Genomic DNA, 19,882 nt, shown 5'->3' on the forward strand with positions numbered 1-19,882 from the left:
ATGTTATACCCGTAAATCCTCTAAAGCAGCAAGTCATTAGTAAGGATCAGAATATTGCAGGAAATGATGTATTGCCTAAATGAAAGGACAAGTTAGATTTTCAGTACTGACATGGCCTGTAAGCAGCTGACCTCTAGAGTTATTCATTCATTCACTCATCAGGTATCTATGAGCACGTACTGTGGCCCCAGCACTATGCCAGAGGAAGGTGACAAAGCAATGCTCTAAATGAGCCCAGTCCCTCCCCTCATGGACCTTGCCTTTCAGTGGGGGGAATAGACAGAGTCAGTGAAGGAAGAAAGGCGGAGAAGGGAGGCTGGGAGGGAACAAGGAAGAAAGAGGGAGAAGGGAAGTGATGTAGGGATTGAATTTAGGATTAGGGAATAACTTGAGTTTGTGAGATTGTAAATAAATATGGCCAGAAGATATATCCCAGGTGGGATTTGATGGATGAGGAGGGAGCCTTGCAAAGAGTTGCTGAGGAATGTATGACCCAGAGCAGTGTTCTTCCAAACTAAAGTCCGGAAACATCTTTGGAAATCTTATGAAAATGCAGATCCTGATTCAGAAAGTTGGGGGTGGGGCCTGAAGTTTGGTGTTTCTAACAAACTCCCTGGTAATGCTGATGCTGGGAGTCTTGGGCTACACTTGAGTATTGGGTAGAGGCAGGAGTAGGCTAGGTGGCTTTGAGGTGTCTGAGCTCAGTCATTTTACTTTTTAAAATTTGATAGATGTTCATCCTTACTGAATAATCATTTGACTCCCCAAAGAGATCTTTACAGAAAAATGTTGGTATCAGATCTCTAATTTTTGAGACAGCATAAACATGATTTAAAACCTTTAGGCAGATAGACTCTCAGTCAGTTGAATTATTCATATGGTAGTTGCCTTAGGCGGATTGCACCTATTTTTTTTAATCGAAATAATTACGGACTAGAAAAAGTTACTTTTTGTGGTGCGATAAACATGTTTATTTCCAGTAAGAGAAAAAATACTTTGTTTCCATAGCAAGTAGCAATACAAATTAATATGATGGTATGATAATAACATATCACTTTTTGTCCTATATTAGAGATGTGTTTATAATTAAGAGCATAAAGAAGTTAGGATTTGAATAAAAAGAGTAGTAATTCCATATAATATGATTATTATTTTCTGTGTATATTGACACAGAATAAATATTTTAGCAAGCCTCAAGAAGCACAGAAGATGGCCAAAAAACAAATAAAAACATTTCATTCAGACACATGAAGACCATTAAAATATAGCATTTGAAATTTGTCCAGATAAAAAACAACACTATTAACTCATAAGAAACATTGTTGTTTCACTTTTGTGAACTGTTCATATTGTACAGTTTGGGGTTTGAATCCCAGCCTCCTGACATACAGCCATGTGATTGGGGCCTTACACGCCTCATTTCCTCACCTCTGAAATAGAGATGGTAGATGACATGTGCCTTTTAGAGTGGTCAGGAGAATAAACAAGGCTATTACCTGTTGTTACAAAACTTTAGCCAAACATCTACATTCTTTCTAAAGTATTTTTTACATAGTAGGTGTTCAATAATTATTTGTTAGTTAGGTTGAATTTACTAGTTCTTCAATATTCATTTATTCATTCATTAACCAAATACTTATTGAGGTCTTAATGTGTCAGACACATTACTATCTTTCCCCAAGGAGCTCAGAGTCTGGCACGGGAGAGGCATAATTGTATTGCAATGTGATAAGGACTGTAAACACAATATGTCAAGGTGGAGAAGTCGGGCAAAGTAATTCTGCTCTGGGGGAACGCTGAAGAAGGCTTCACAGATGAGATGAATTTTTGAAGAATGAGTGGAATTTTCCAAATAGTTAAGTGGGAGAAAAATAGTTCAGAGAGATCAGCATGCATACTTTAAAAAAAGGACTTATTGACGTTACAATTTCCATCCATGAAACTAACCTATTTTAAGACTCCATTTTACAGAGTTGTTCAGCTGTCACCCCCATCTAGTTTTAGAACATTTCCATCACTCCAAAAATGATCCCTTGTGCCCATTTGCAGTCCGTCCTTCTCCCACTGCAGCCCCATACAACCACAAAACTGTTTTCCTTTCCCAGATGTTTACTATAAATGGAATCCTACAAGGCATAATGTTTTGTGCCTGCCTATTTCACCTCATGTAATGTTTTTGAGGTTCACCCATGTATAGCATATAACCAGCTTATTCCTTTTTACTGTCAATAGTATTCCATTATATAGATAGACTGTTTTCTTATCCATTGGACAGTTGATGGACAGTTGAATTGTTTCTTCTTTTTGGCTGTTAGGTTTAATGCTACTTCAAACTTTATCTTCAAGTTTCAGGACATATGCTTTCTATTCTCTCAGTATATATCTAAGAGTGGAATTTCTAGGTCACATGGAAGCTCTAGGTTTAGCCTTTTCATGATTTTTCAGATCATTTTCCAAAGTGACTGCCCCATTTGACTTTCCATCCAGCAGAACATAAGCGCTCCCATTTCTCCATACCCCTGGAAACACTTTTTATCCATCTTTGTGATGGTGCCATCCTAGTGGGTATGAGGTGGTATCTCTATGGTTTTGATTTGTATGTTCCCGATGGCTAATGATGTTGAGATTCTTTTATGTGATTATTGTCAATTTGTTTTCTTCTTTGAGGAAGTGTCTGTTACAGATCCTTTGCTCGTTTTTACATTTGGATCTTTTGTCTTTTTTATCACTGAGTTGTGAAAGGTATATCTTTTTTCTAAATACAAGTCCTTTATCAGATGTATGATTTGCAAATATTTTCTACCAGATGGTAGCTCATATTTTCCTATGGTTAATAGTGGTTTTGAAGACATAAAAGTTTTTAGTTTCAGTGAGGTTAAATTTGTCTTTCTTTTTGCTTTAACTGATTGTGCTTTTGGTGGCACATTTAAGATCTCTAAGTCTACCTTAGAATTTCATTGATCTGCCTTCATGGGGATATTCACTGTCTTTGTTACTTTAGCTTTTAGTAAGTTTTGAAATTGGAGAGTGCATATCCTTCAACTAATTGCGTTTTTCCCTTTCAAAATTGTTTTAGTTAATTTGAGTCCTGTGCATTTTCATATACATTTTAGATCTGCTTGTCAATTTCTGCAACAAAACTAATGGGATCTTTGGGATCTTTGTGGGATCGTGTTGAGTCTGTGGAACTATTTGGGGACAGTTACCATCTTAACAATATTAAGTTTTCTAATTCATGAACATGAATTGTGTCTTCATTTATTTAGATCTTAGTGTCTCCAAACAATGGTTTTACTTTTCAGCATACAAGTCTTATACATGTTTATTAAGTTACTTTTATTGTGAATGGACTTTTTATTATTTTCATTTTCAGATTGTTTATTGCTAGTATATAGAACATATAACTATAGTTGGCTTGTGTGTGTTGTTGTATTTCATATCATGTGACCTTGCTAAACACTTTTATTGATTCTATTTTTATGTGTATGTACTAGAATTTTCTAAGACAGGAACGTGTCTTTTGCAAAAACACTTCTACTTCATTTCCAAGCTACTCGCTTTTTTCTTTTTCTGTTCTGTTTATGTGAGCTGACACCCATCCATCTTTAAAAATGCCCACCATGTTCTTTCCCAGTCCAAATATTTCCGGCCTGAGCTCAAGCCCAATCTCCTTAATAAAGCCTTCCTCTCAAGTAAAAAAGGGCTTTTCCCTTTTCGAATGTCTGGGTCCCTAATTGTCCTCACATTAGTTATTTAGTGTTGTTCTGTATTCTTCATTTCATGCCCATTAGTCTTGTTTCCAGAATTAAGTAGGCAAATTGCTCAAGTTTATATAGCCAGTAAGCTGGCAATTGCTACCCTGGAGTGTAAGTAGTTCCACTCAGCTAGTGTTTAGGGTCTTCTTGTCTTGGAACAGGGCTGTATTGCTTGATCCCCTACAGACAGATCTCTCTGGTACCTTCCCCCTCTAAGCCCATTAGCACATTGTACTCACTGTTTAGAGCCACAGTAGCCATTGCCTTCCTTTTTCCCTGGGAATCTTCTAGACAGGAGTAAAATGAAGATTTGTTGTTATTGTTGTTATTGTTTGTACTGTTCTGTAGTTTTCTTAGATTAAGTAGTCGAACAAGATTTGCTCATCAAAAGATTAGAATATAGGGGACTGATTTGCTAGCTATTTCTATTTGGATTATTTAAATCTCAAGAAATGACTGTTGCCAGGCATGGTAATGTACACCTGTAATCCCAGCTACCTGGGAGGCTGAGGCAGGAGGATTGAGAGTTCAAACCCAGCCTCAGCAACTTAAATAAAATACAAAATAAAAAACAAAAAGGACTGGAGATGTGGCTCAGTGCTTAAGTGCCCCTATGTTCAATCCCCAGTAACAACAACGAAAAAAGAAAGAAAGGAAAGAAGGAAGAAAAAAAGAGGAAAAAAAAAAAAAAAGAGAGAGAGAGAGAAATGACTGTTAAACTGGGCCTGGTGGTGTACACTAATAATCCCAGCCACTCAGGGAGGCTGAGGTAGGAGAATGGCAAGTTCAAAGTCAGCCTCAGCAATTTAGATAAACCCTGTCTTAGAAAAGAGAAACAACTATTAGTATTTACTTTAATTAACTTTGAAAATGTAGAACAGTTACTGTGTTACTGGTGGAGTTTCTGTTCACTTCTGTAACACTGACTTTCTTATGCTCCTGAAAGAGTGTGTATGTGTGGATGGACAGTTATATAAGTATATACCCATAGTAAAAAAATGTTCCCATTCATTGTTTCTTTTTTGATATTCAACGGAACTTTATAATAGTGCCCCTTTAACATTTTCCTGGTTAGAAAAATTTTAGCACATACTTACCAAAAACCTTTGAGTAATATTCCCATTTCTGGCATATTTACCCACAATGTACTCAATCTACAGATCCTCTGTTAAAATGGCAGTTGGCTTTACTTAAAATGACATTTTTATTAGTTCATTACACAAACCATGCAAGCTCATTATAGAAAATTACAAAAATTATAAAAATAATTTAATCATGCTTAAAATTCAGAATAATCAGTGTTAATTTTCTTGGCTTATATATACAGGGAATTGTGTGTGTGTGTGTGTGTGTGTGTGTGTGTGTGTGTACGTGTGCAAAACATGGGATGATACTTTGTATATAATTTTGTAACTTTTTTCTTTCCTTAATGTATTGTAGACATCGTTTATAGATACATTACTATTCTTAATGGCTATATAGTATTCAACCAAAATGTCATCTTCAGATGATGATAAGATTTATCAAGAAACTTTATGATGAATTTATATTTCATAAAACATTTTTAATGTTTTTAGCCTCTTTTCAGAAGGCAAAGTTCTATTAAGGAATCAGCCATAGATAAATTAGAAATATACAATTCATTGGCCTGGATCGCAATAAGAGCTGCAGCACAGGTTGGTGTGATTCTTGTTTAATGTTTCTTATTACTATCATATCAATATTCACCTATTAGCTGTTAAGGCAGCACAATGTATATTTCTAAGAGAAAAGAAATTTTCACATCCTTTGAGATTTGTGTCTATTATGCTTGTTTGGAAAGATTAGAAATACTCTGTATGTATAGTGTTTTTAATTTCTGTTCCAGTTTTTCTTTAATGAAAATATTGGTGGATACACGTGTATCATACTGACATGTTGGCAAATATCTGTCATAGGTAGGTAAGGTATCTTGCATAAAGTGACTTATACATTACTTAAATTGTCAAAAATAAGTGATTTATTTGACTGTGATATCTTTTACATGTCCGAGAGCCCATATTTTTTCATGTTGTCATTATTTTTTCTTCCAATGTATGTTGAATATTACTTTATGAATTTAGTTTTTCACATTACTCACTGTGTTAGTCTGCTTTGTGCTACTATAACTGAATAGCACAGACTAATTTACAATAAACAGAAATTTACTGACTCATAGTTCTGAAAGCAGGGAAGCCCCAGATCAAGGGATCAGCATCTCCCAAGGGCCTTCTTGTTGCATCATCCCATGATGAAAAGTGGAAGGGCAAGAGAAAGAGGTTAAAAGGGGGCTGATTTGTCATATTATAATGACTGCATTGATCCATTTGTGAGGGCAGAACTCTCATGGTCTAATCACCTCTTAAAGGTCCCACCTGCTAACCCTGCCACACTGGGGATCTAGTTTCCAATGCACATGAACTTAGGGGGACACATTCAAACCATAGCATTTACCTAATGGATGACATATGAATCAGAAAGCTTGAATTCTAATTTATGTATTAATTGCAGGTCAGCGAAGCTGTGCTAGCAATAAACCTACTTATTGGAAAGAAGAATGCTAGAACTGATAAAGTTAGTCAAATCATATTACCAAATATACCAGAATTTGCCACCGTGGACCTTTTGTCTTCCTACACAGATTATTTGCTTGGTATGTTTGAATGTCTACATATTGTACAAAAACCTGATATATTTAATATATAAACAAGTTCTGAAGACTTAAAAGTGTTTTGTTGGCTTTTAGCTTAGAGGGGATAATGGTTTGGGGAACCTCCCAGGCTAAATAGGGGTCCTAGGACCAGCTGCCAAAAGAGAGAACTGTTTGCTCACTGCACATGTACACGTCACTCAACTTGGAAGGCTCTGTGAAAAAGTAATTTTTTTTTGCAGGGTTCAGGGGGGACTACCAGGGATCAAACTCAGGGACACTTGACCACTGAGCCATATCCCCAGCCCTATTCTGTATTTCATTTAGAGAGAGGGTCTCACTGAATTGCTTAGTGCCTCGCTTTTGCTGAGGCTGGCTTTGAACTTGTAATCCTCCCGTCTCAGCCTCCCAAGCCTCTGGGATTACAGGAGTGCACCACTTTCTTAATATTTGTTTATTATTTTACAATTCACATGTCAAAGGGGACCTTTGGGGAATGTTTGCTTGAAGGGAGTTCCCTGATCCTCTATTTAAAATGCATATTCACACTCACTCTTGTGTGACTTGTTTTTTTCATTTTCTTATGTATTTCACATTTACATATACATTCAAGGGTGTGTTTAATCTCTTTCTTTCATTAAAGTATCACCAACTTCCTGATGTTCAGTTACTATCTACGACCAACTACACAGTTGCTTGCACATAGCAGGTATTCAGTATTAATATTAGTTAAATGAATTATTGAATAAGAGTTTAGCGGAATTTAAACTTGACCTTCCTACTATTTATATTTTTGCTTCTTTATGACTCCCTTGTTATTTAGTAAACTGTGATATAAATCTCTAAGTTAGATCAGCAATAACATAAATATTTATCATTTATACATGTGTTTGTCCACTCACTCCTTCAAAAAATATTTATTAAGGGCTTCTTGTGTGCTAAGCACTAGGATAAGTGCTAAGAACTAAGGTGCTAAAGTCTGGCATTGAGACTGACTTTCCTGTAACATTGATATCTGATTTTTTTTTTTTTTTTCCACAAGCTGAGCATTGAACCAAAGGAGATGAAGATTTTTCCCTTTAACCTGAGGGGGCAGCAGTGGTCTTCCCAAATCCTCTGGAATATCATATCTGTAGGCAGCAGTTTACTTGGCCAAAGGGTCAACCTCCACTGATGAGTTAACATCTGAAATTTCCCCCTTCCCAAACTCTTATCTGAAGAACAGGTGACTTGGACTATTTTCCAACCTAAGAATTACCTGAGGTCAAATCATTGGACAGACTTTTTATATTACGGTTTTCTTTTTTTGTTTGTTTGTTTGTTTTTTAATTTGTGTTTCCTTCATGCCTGGTAGCATTTTGTTTCATCAGGCTTCTGGGCCCTGATATAAACTTTGGATGGGGTGTGCGCACTTCCTTAGAATTGCCACAGATGGGTTCTCTAGAGATGAAGTCATTGACCTGGTACAGAGCAGCCCAGCAGCCAGGAAGAACTGGTCCCCACCTCTTTTGCTTGACACTGCCTGGCAGCTCTATTCTCCCTGACTCACAATGCATCTGTTAGAATCACACATTATTGTTTTGTTACAAAAGGAATGCAGTATTAATAATCAAGAGTTCTCAATTGGAATTCTTATTCTGACAAATCTTTTAATTTCTTGCAGCCTTCTTGGGAGACTGGGCAATTTTAACCAAAAATTGAAGCATTCTAAGCCAATGACTCAAAGCTTCCTCCACAGCTATTTCTTTTCACAACAGCTCCTTATTAATCCTTGGAAGATGCATCTACTGTGTCCCAGTCATTTTTTTGCACTGTACTATTTTTTAGGGCAGAGATAACAAATAAGTTTCATCTAAGATGGACCCTTAAACTCAGTGGCTGTCAACAAGAATTGATTCTTACACTCAAGTATTCTGCGACAGCCTGCAGTTGGGCTCTGGTGTACCTCATGTACATTAGTTGTGAGGCCCAAGCTAAAGAGATGGTGGCTTCCTGGAGCATGCTCTTTTCATGGTGGATGCCAAGGCCAAAGAGCCACAAACCAAATCCCTCAGGCACATGCTAGTCCTATGCTTTTTTATTGGTATAATAAGTCATATGACCAAATCCGATATGAAAGAGGTAGGGAAATATACTCTGCTGTAAAGCAGGGACAGGGGTGTGACTATTTACTAAATGATAATCTAACTACCAAACATGACAAGTTCAGTCTATGACTAGTGGCTGCCTGAGCAGAAGTCTGAACCTCTGTATTGAAAGACATGGAAAAGGTGATGCCATGATCAATTAATGATGTCATCCCCGGGCACACCCAGAGAATGACATCCTTTAAACCAGATGCTACTAGTTGATTCAGCAGAGTAGTCTTCATCTCAATTTAATACTAGAACTTACACTTTCTTGTTTCGTTCCAGTGACTTTCCTAGCATATCCCATTTTTTTCAGTTTCCATTTTGTACCATTACCACTGCTTTACTATTTTAACTATGAAATTATGAAATTTTAAAGTCCAGTCTGTTTTGCATTTTGCCTTGCCTAAAGAATAATAATTTTGCCCTCCAGTCTTTTCCTGGCAGGCTGATAATTAATGCATGTCGATGGCTTCCCTCACTTCCGTGTTTGGGTTGGATGGAGGTTCTGAATTCCCATCTGATGGCCACAGATTCATAGATGTCAGTGGAGTTCATATCATAATGAATTGCTAGTGGGAAAAAAAATCTCTTAACAACAACAACAAATAAAACTTGTTTAATTTTCTTGGTATTAACATAAATTAGCATCCAGAAGAAACCTTCTTATGAATCTTAGCTTTAAACAATATTAGCATTGATCTACCCATGAGGTGGTGAACAATTTCACTGTTTCTCTGTACAAAGCACTGTACCTACTGGATAAGATATTTTTTTCTTTTTTTCTTGCTTGCTTTTTTCTTTATCTTTTTTGTTTGCTTTTTGGTGCGGAGGATTGAACTCAGGGACCTGTGCTTACCACGCATGTACTGTCCTGCTAAGCCATATATATTCCCAGCTCTGTACTAGATGCTTTGGTCCAGAGGGAAGAAGTCAGAGAACACATCAAGGGGGCAGGGTCTTGCCTTCCATGAGCCTTCTGATCATGGACAATCAGAACATGGGTATACACTGAAGTCATAAACTCAACTTTTAAGAGGACCATGTCAATGAAGGCAGAATTAATATATGCCTTTTAAGGGGACCTGAACACAGGCAGGATGGCACGAGAGAGTTCCTTAGAAACATTATTTTCTGGGAGAAGTGCATTGTGGGGCAGATGTAAATTGACATGGAGTACCAGAAATGAGGTGTTTTGGTCAGGTTTTTCATTGCTGTGACCAAAAGACCTGATGAGAACAATTTTAGAGGAGGAAAAGCTTATTTGGGGTTCACAGTTTCAGAGGCTAACTCCTTTGCTCTGTATTGAGGTGAGGCAGAACATCATGGCAGAAAGGTGTAACAGAGAAAAGCAGCTCAGGACATGACAGGAAGAAGAGAGAGAGACTCCCCTCAACACAGACAATATATAAACCCTAAAGGCACACCCTCAGTGATCCATCTTTTCCAGCCACAGCCTACCTGCCTACAGTTACCACCCAGTTAATCTCTATCAGTGGAAAAATGCACTGATTAGGTTAAGGCTTTCACAGCCTAATCATTTCATCTCTGAACCTTCTCGCATTGTCTCACACATGAGGTTTTGAGGGATACCACATATCTAAACCATAACAGCAGGAAAAGCAAATGTTTTCAGCAGAGAAATTCATGACCAGAAACATGATAACAGGATAGACTAGTCATACGTGGAGGATGGACTGTATATCATCTAGCCAGAACCTGAAAGTAATCTGTGGAACAATAAGAGAATCCAGTGATGCACTGGTCCAACTTATTGAGGTATTTTTTACATTGTCTTATAAGAATGGAGACTGCGAAATGATCTCTGGCAGTGTGGGACCATATTTAGATTTGATGCAAAAAATGCAAAAAATATTTATTAGATGCCTACTTTGTAGTTATGGTAGAGTATAAAGAATCCTTTTGTCTTGGTTTTCTTGTAGCCTTAATTCAACTGGGATAAAAATTATTAAATTTTGCAAGACACATTGAATTAAAAGTAACATTTAGGATTAAAGGTCTCAGATGCAGCCTTTCACAACTAAATACACATGATGCACAGAAAAATATAAGTGTATGTCATGCTAAAAATTAATGTCGGTGAACCTATTGTCAGACTACAAACAGATTTATGGAGCAGAGCCGAGAATCACTATTGATCCTTAATATGTTTTGTCTCTTAAAATAGAGCAAATCCAACCTTAAAAATATGGTTTGTTCCTCCTTTACCACTTGCCCCAGATTCAGAGACATGGACTCAGTGCCTCTAATATCTCCCATTTTCCTATTCGCCTGAGGTACAGTTCCCAATAGTAACAGGTAACTAGAGTGATAAGTTAATCAAATCCCATATAATTATATCGCTTATAAGTGGGAATGAAGGGAAATCACCTGTGCTAGCAGTGATGGTGTTAATGGTGTATGCGTGTGTGTGTGTGTGTGTGTGTATGGTGAGTTCTTGCTGAACCAACCTCAGCAAGACAGAGCTTCCCGATCCAATGTCTGCACAAGTCCTAGAAATGCCACTCAGAGATATCCACATTGGTCCCTTGAATCCGAGAAGGGATAGTGCAGTGACCAAGAGAAGAACACACTAATTTCCTGGCACTAAGTATGAAGCAACTTTTCTTGATTCTAGACAGAGGCAGCAATGGAAAGTAAGAAGCAACAATGACACTTGTGAGAAAACATTTCCAAATGAGGACAATGGAATGCCATTCTGAAGATGAACAGGAAGATTTTCTCTTTGAGGAATAAAGGGAAACATCAGGATTTTTGGTCCCTTAGGAGGGCCCCAGCAGTCAATGACTGACACACAGCAGAAAGTCGGAATACAGGAAGTACCAGATAATGGGACAAATGGCATCTAGTGCTCTGAGGATGCTTCTTGCTTGATTTCATTTATTCTTTAGGAACATCCTCTAAGAGTGTCATAATGCACAGCTATAAAGGAAGCAAGGGCTCAGAGAGGCTATGTAACTTGAGCAATATTTCATTGCCAATCTAAACCTTCATCTACTAATTCTGAAGACTGTGACATTAATCACTATGTTGGGTGTGATAAGAAAATATAAGGAATTCAAAATGAAGAATTGATGCTCCTTGTCAGCCTGTTGGATGGATTGTATTGAGTTGACATGGAAGATGCTTCTGTCCATTCCAACCCAAATACACAGCCATGCTAGATAAAAGAGAACAAAAATTGTTTAATTTGTAGCTGAGCCTAAAACCAGAATAGGGAAATTCCAAGTTACCCAAGTAAAATGGTGGATTCGTAAGCAGGTGCTGCACCTGAGGCTCTCAATGAAGAAGAATCTGAATTAGGCCTTGATGATGGGGGTTGAGACTTTAATGCCTGGCCGTAGGAGATGCAGATGGAGAAAGTCAGAACCTAGCTGGCTGCATAGAAATACTCTGCCCACTAGCCTGAGTAGATGCAGGGAGACATATCAAGTGCCTACCATCAGGGATGAAAAGAAGTCACTTGGAAGAAGTTGGAAACTCACTTTAGGTTAAAAGGCTAGAATTCACACCACCTGAATGGTGCAGGGAAATTAGCATAAATACCAGCTCAGAACTGGGGAGACCCTGGGAGCTCTGGATGAGACTGAAAGGAAACTATGCATACTCACTCCTCAGTGCAGGTCACCAGGGACTTTCCCTCTACCATCCCCAGTTCTTCTGAAGATGATTATTGCTCAAATTGTATCTGGAGATATTCTGGCAACACCTTTGGTTCATAAAGAAAAAGAAAATAATTGTAATCATGCAGTTAGAAAAAGCACATTTTGTACAAGGAACCCAAAGTGAGCTGCTCTTAAGTTTTGGGGCATTAAAGACCGGATGGCATTCATTCCCAAGAATCAAAACTCAAAAGAGATAAAGGGTGTGGAGAGATTTCCCTCCACCTCCTCTGTAACTGACTTGGTTCTCCTCAGAATCAGTATTACCTGTGCGTCAGTTTCCTCTTCCTGCGGTGACAAACCACAACAAATTCATGCCTTAGAATGACACAAATGTATTATAATTTTGGAAGTCACATGTCCACAATGAGCCCATGAGTCGAAGTGTGCTCAGGGCTACTTTCCCGGCAGGCAGTAGGGGAGAAGCTTGTTTCCTTGCCTTTTTCGACTTCTAGAGGCCACCTGAAATCTTAGGCTCTTGAGCTTTTCCCCCATCTTTCAAGCCAGACAGAATCTCCAAATCTCTGACATCCTCACTCTCCTGCTTCCAGCTTCTACACAGAAGAACTCTGATGACTTTGGGCCCACCTAGATAACCCAGGATACTCTCATCTCAATGACAGTTGATAGGCAGCCTTAATATGATCTGGCAACTTTAATTCTCCTTTGTCCTATAACCTAATGGATTAACAGAGTCTGGGAACTGGGAAGAGAACCTCTTTAGGGGGCCTTGTCTGCCTTCCACAATCAGTTCCTTGTGTTCCTGGCCACCAATATTTCATGCTTATCTGAACTGTCAGGGTTCCGGTGTAGAGGGCAGAATCCTCTCCAGTTCATTCAAATAGAGAGTTATTAAAGGACTTTCAAGTCACTGGGAAGGCTAAAGAAACATTTGAAGCTAGGAGTCCAGAAGTGACTAAGCCACCAATGGAGCTGTTATTATGTTTTATAAAGGAAGTTGTAGAATCAGGAGTTTGCCTACAAAATAGGAAGCCTCTGCTCTAGCTGAAGGTTTAAGAATCACATCACGTATGCCAGAGATGCGTTGACTCTTCTCTCTCTTGTCATTTAACCCAGTTCCAAATTCAATTCTTTTCTGAATGCTCTGAATTCGTAAAATCTTGGAAATGTGATTTTTTTAATGATTTCTTCAGTTTAGGAAAGTACATTTGGAGATTAGATGTTGAGTAAATCAGTCTGGTATGTATGTGAATACATTGATGATTTTTTTTCCTTTGAAGTACAAATAGTGGTATAACTGTAAACAATATTGCTTCTTGTTCCTTTTTTCCTTTAACTTAATATGAATGTACCTTAGCATTTTTCTTATCAATACATAAAGAGATTTTTATGGCTGTATAACATTCCTTGATGGAGATGCAGCATAGTCTCCTTTGGACAGATATTTAATTATCATTCCTCTACTCTTACATATACATATTACATGTATATATCACATTTATATATGATATATATGTGTATATACATGTACACTATATATATATACACACACACACACAAACACACACACACATACATATGTCATTTTATACATATATTAGTGCATCTACTGGGTCAATTTCCATAAGTGAAATTTCTAGTTCAAAGGGTCATTTCATCAGTAAATTTCACAATTTTTACCAAACGTTGGCTAAAAATATTATGACAGTTTGTATTCCTGTCAGCAATTAATAGGAGGTGTTTTGTTTCTCCACACCCTGACTGACATAGGAACATTGTAGACATTTTTAAAACATTTTTTTTATATGGGGAGAGAAAAAAAGGTTTAGTTTTAATTATACATCTCTTACTAGGATGAAGATTGAGCCTCTTTTCTGTGAACTCTCTCCTCATAATTTTTGTCCATCTTGAGGCCCTTTATTTGGAAATCAAGTTGTTAACTTGATGCTATTTTCAAATATATTTTTCTAATTTTCAGTTGTTATTTAACCTTCTTAATGATACTTCTGTCCCATGAAGAAACTTTTTATTTCTACGTAACAGAAAATTATATTTTCTTTGATAGCTTCTGGATTTGTCAGTTAAAAGATCCTTCCAACTCAGATTCTTTCAATAATTTATGGAAGTCTATTTGGAATATGGAAAGTATGTCAAATGGATACAAATTTAGTATTTCCAGATGAATACCCTATTTCTGTACTTTTCTTTTGGTTCCTATTAATGTGTCTGTTCAGGCTTCAATACTATGTTCTTTCAATTATTATCGTTTTGTAATAATAAATTTAATATGGATTAGGGTAAAGTCCCTACTGTATTATTTTTTCCAAAATTGTCTTTTATGGTTTTTTCTTTAAGTCTGGGAGCAACTTGTATATTTAAAAAACAAATCTTCTTGTATTTTTATTGGAGTTGTATTACATTTAGATATTAATTATTTAGATATTATATTGTATTATATTTAGATATTACATTTAGATAATAGCATATTTTTATTTTATTGAATTATCTTAAAGTATTTTGCACCCATTGTATTTTTTAATTCAGATTTTTAGGAGTATTTTAACATTTTCTTAAAATAGATCTTATAGTTTTCATGTTAGGTTTGTTTTCAGATATTTTATCTTTTTGTTGGTGGTGCCAATTTTTTTCATTTTATTTCTATTAGTTATAATTTTAATGTACAAAGGTTATGTCACTGTATTTATTTGATTATCCTTAAATGATTTTGTTCACTTGGTCTTTCTAAGTCAGAAGCTGTTTTCTGTAAAGGATCAGGTGGTAACTTAGTATTTTGTTCTTTGTTGCAAATGTTGAGCTCTATGTAGCCTGAGAGGAGTCCCAGATAAAACGTTAATGAATGAGCATGGCTATGTTTCATTAATACTTGACTTGTGGACATGGGCACCTGAATTTCATGTAACTCTCATGTATTGCCTAATATTATTATTTTTCTGATATTTTCCAACCATTAAAAAAATGTGAACTATTCTTAACTCCTGGGTCATACAAGAACATGTTTGACATCCTCTATAGAAAGTAAAGTTCTACTGTGAACGTGATTCTGTCTTTTCCTATAGCTCTGATTTAGTTTTCTTATTGTTGATACTCTATTGCATGAGATATAAACATTCTTGAGTTATATCTTTATTGTGAATTGAACCTGGTAGCATTAAAACGTCCTACTTTCATTTTACTTTTGAGGTAGAATTTAACTTTGATAACTAGGTTCATAAATACTGCTTTCTTTTGGCTTACATTTTTCTACTACACAATTTCCCTTTCTTTTATTTCCAACTTTCTAAATAATTTTAGTTTAAATATATTTATTTTATAGAACATAGAGTTGAATTTTGTTTTGTTATAAACCCAACAGTATTTTTCTTATAATAGGTAATCTCAATTTTAATTTATTAATGTGGGAGGAATGTTTGATGTTATTATTTTGTATCATTTTACTACATATATATGTATGCATATATGTTTTATATATATTTTTAAAGAGTGGGAGAGTAGGAAAACAAAACTAAAAAAATGTAATTTGGGGGGAAAACCTATCAAAACATCAGTCAACTGTTTTAGTTTGGATGTGAGATGTCCCCCAAAAGCTCATGTGTGAGACAATGCAAGAAGGTTTGGAGGATAAATGATTGGGTTATAGCCTTAACATAATCTGTGATAAATGAAATGGTAGGGTGTGACTGGAGGAGGTGGGAATTGGGGCGTGGTTTTGGGGTATATATTTGTATCTGGCAAGTGGAATCTCTCTGCTCTCTGATCATGATGTGACCTGCTTCCCTCTGCCACACTCTTCCACCATGATGTTCAGCCTCACCTGAAGCCCTGAGGAATGGAGCTGGTCTTATATGGACTAAGGCCTCTAACACTGTGAGCCCTCAAACTTTTTCTCCTCTATAACAATGTTCGTCAGGTTCCTTTTAGTCACAGCAGTGAAAAAGCTGACTAAAACATCAACTATTTCAGGGAAATTATTTATAGTAAAAAATCCCTCGCAAATGATAAATGTTAAGAAAGTAATCTCTGATATTGAGACATTAAAATATTAGAGATTTTTGCTCAACTCCAAGCAAGTAAATTAGAAAAGCTCTATAAAATTTATAATTTTCTGGAAAATATAGTTTATTAAGTAATAGTAAAAAAAATTTAGACAGATCTATTACTGTAGAACAGATAGTTATATTAGAAATTAAAACTGAAAACAAAAGTTTAGTTAAAAAGAATTATAATAAATCCATTACAAGTTAGCATAAATAGCACATTACAAATCTCTGTAATACCTGACTAAATAAAAGATAGTTGACTCCCATACCTACTTCTGTAGTCACTCTGTTGCCATATAATATTTTGGTTGAAATAAGTAAAGCAAATTCATCTGCACACAGTATGTGGTTAGAACTGAGAAGCATATCAAGAGCCTCTTCACACGATGATGGATATTCTTCTTTGAGACCATATTAGACCTCTATCAGAGGTAGTTTCTTAAATGTGAGCGCAGACTCTGAAACCATATCAGTGAAGTTTTTGTACTCTCTTACTTTAAAATACATTAGTCTATCTTGCAGTTTGAGTGGATCTTTTACTCATACATAATTTTGTTACATTATATATTGGACATTTGGAAATTTTTGGTTCCTTGAGTTATGTGGAACTTCTTAGTGTCAGTACTTTTTCTTGGGTAATTTTTAAAAATCAAAATATTTAAATATCATCATCATTCCTATCAGAAAAGCCTAGGTATTGGAAAATTCATGGTAGTAAATATAAGTTTTCCAAAATTCAAACTTTCCACTTGAAAACTTGAACTTTATCACCTGGAGCAAACACTCTGTTATTTTCTTTTAAGTCATGCTTGCTTCTTTCATTTTTGAGAAAATATTTGCCCCCTGCCTAAGTCTTGTCAGTTGTTCTTTCAAATCAAAATAGTATTTTGTGAGTACATTCAGATTTCACCTCCAACAGTCACTAAGTGCTTTTCCTGGAGACAGACTTTATACTTCAGTATGCAGTAGAAGTGCTCTGTATGCACTTCCCGTTTGTCACAAATAATATCAGAAGTGTGGATGGTTAATGACATTCATAACTTTTACTGCTTCATCAGTGGTATTCTTAAGTGGAACTGGAATTTTAATTGATTTATTCATTTTACATGAAGAATGCAAGGACCATTGGTACAATTAGGTGCCACCACCTTCCCAGGTTCCTGCCAAGGTACCAGCATTACTCATGGCTGCCTTTTGCCATCAGTGCAAATGGCAGCACAGTTGTTCCAGACTAAACCACTAAATTCAAAAAAGCTCCTCATCATGTTGAGTATTTTGTTGCATTATTGCCAATCATTCACATAAAAGGAGATCCTCTTGGAATAGTCAGTGCTAATACCTTTAGACAAATATAAGAAAAACTCCAAGTCTAGCCACATCTGTAAATTTGGGCCATTTAGAAGGCAAAAGGATAATTCTGCTGATGAATTATGAACTGAGTCATTGTGTTTGCAACTACATTTTTAATCCAGGTTATTTTATTACTGAAAAGTGCTATGTTTTCATTGAATTTTGACCTGGTGGTGATTATTGCAAACAGGACATATAGGTCTTAGATCTCAGGATGTACATTTGGCAACACCACCAGTCTAACACTTTATTAATATCTAGATTTTTGAGTGAGTTTCTCTAGCCAGTGCAATATGCTAACTTCCTCTATATGATACTTCAATGGCTTTTCCATTATTTGAAAATCTGTGACAAGTAAATTTTTGGTTCATTACATGTTACATTTCTAAAGTTTATTTCCTTTGTCTTTAAACTATGAACAATTGGTTCCAATTTATTGGCCACATAATGATTTTCCAAAATGTGCAGTTCATCATCAAGTACACTTTGTTATTTCTATCTGAGATGAACACCTCAGTATTGTCATTTACCGCCTCCGTTTTACTGTCTACTCAGTGACAACTGCTCTGGGCATGGCTCCATTTTGTGGTTTGAGGTTTTAGCTCTTCCCTGATTTTTTGAAAGTAAAATTTGTGTTTCTGTTACTTGTTTTCTTTGTTGTTTAGGGGTGATTTCCAGGAGGAAAAGAGGCTGTGCCAATATTACATGAACATTTTCAAACTAGAAATCACCACAAACTAGTGTTTTTTTAAAGAAACGTTTAATATAATTTCTATATTTAATATCAATATAGAAAGGAACACAAATCATGTGAGTAACAATGTAATGAACTGTTGCCAAAGAAACACCCATATAACCATCCCTGAGTCAAGAAGCAGAACAAGACCAACATCAAGGAAGTCTACACCATGTCCCTCTCTGGCCTCTATCAACCTTGCTTGCTTCTGATTTCTGACAGACAGATTAGTTTATCCCACTTTTGAATTTTGTATAAATGAAATAGTACAGTCCATATTCTGTTGTCTGGCTGCTTTTGTTCAGTGTTTTGTTTGTAAGATTATCCTTTTTGTGGATGTAATAGCACAGTGTATTATCCATCCTACTATTGCTACACATTAGGGGCTGTCATGAATAATGCCTCTATGAATATACTCATACAGGACATGTTAAACACAGATGTGTACATTTATATGTACATTCCCAGGAGAGGAATCCTTGGTCATAGGGCATACATATCTTAGTATGTAGCCTAGAAGTTCTCCAAGGTGTTTTTCTTTTTTTTTTTTTAACCCAGAACCATATATCAAATCAAACACCCTTCATCAGAACACTAAAGGATCACACCTGTCATAAATCAAGTGCCCACTTATGTAGGATCAGAAAGGTGGGGGGTTAGGGAGGGAGGGGAAAAGACTGAGAGAGACTCAATAAAGATGTTTCAACTTTAACTAAGACATTCATGATATAAGTAAGGAAGAAGTTAGACAGGAAGGAATCATTGCAGAACTAAATTAAAAATATTTTGCCAGGACTGAAGGGAGAGATGATTCTTCAGGTTGAAAGGTCCTACCATTTTCAAAGCTGCATGAATAAGAAAGGTCCTAGACCTGGACCCAAAATGGAATATTAAATCACCACAAATAATGAAGAGTTGATGGAAAATATTCCAGAGGGGAGAAATGAAGGTCAACTGGAAAGGAATGAGCATTTGCTGGTATCAGGCTTCTTTCCATCAATGATTGATGCTAGAAAACAGGAGAGCAAAGTCCTTAAAGTTTCAGGGAAAGATGAACTTCTACTGAAATCATATATTTAACTAAAAAATGAATCAAGTAGGAGGGCTTTGTAAGAACTGAAATGGTTTATTTTCTTGCACATTTCTTCTAAGATGCTACTTGAGAATGCACCCCAGTGTACAAGGTCGCACATGAAGGAAGGAAGAAAGGAAGTGTTGGAAAGGAGGGAGGGAGGGGAAGGCAGGGCCTCAGTGTTGCCAACTGTGCAGCAAACTGGAAATACTTCAGCACAAAGTAGATTGGCAAGTTTGTGATATCAAGAATGTCTTGAAGCAGCATGGATTCTAGGCAGCAGATAAAATATCTAAACAGTTAGATGATATTAGGAATATGATAAAGAATACAATATTACTTCCCTCCACAAGGGGAAAAAAAAGACATCCAGAAATTATAGTGGAAATTTTTCTTTAAGAATTTGTGGCCCAAAGTCCAGAACAGGGGTACACGCCTATAATTTTGGTGACTTGGGAGGCTGAGGCAGG

At 36.3% G+C, this 19,882-nt stretch overlaps 1 protein-coding gene across 1 annotated transcript in view; it reads left to right on the forward strand.

The window, feature by feature from the left end:
- CFAP54 (cilia and flagella associated protein 54) overlaps nt 1-19,882 on the forward strand; it is a gene marked incomplete at its 5' end in the record, with an annotated part of 326,512 nt that overhangs the window by 238,224 nt on the left and 68,406 nt on the right. The window contains 2 exon segments of the mRNA XM_079142877.1: nt 5,333-5,431; nt 6,285-6,426. Of these exon segments, the coding sequence (XP_078999003.1) occupies nt 5,333-5,431; nt 6,285-6,426 (241 nt within the window).

The sequence above is a fragment of the Sciurus vulgaris genome, assembly GCF_902686455.1.
Source record: "Sciurus vulgaris genome assembly, chromosome: 5".
Classification (NCBI taxonomy): Eukaryota; Metazoa; Chordata; class Mammalia; order Rodentia; family Sciuridae; genus Sciurus; species Sciurus vulgaris.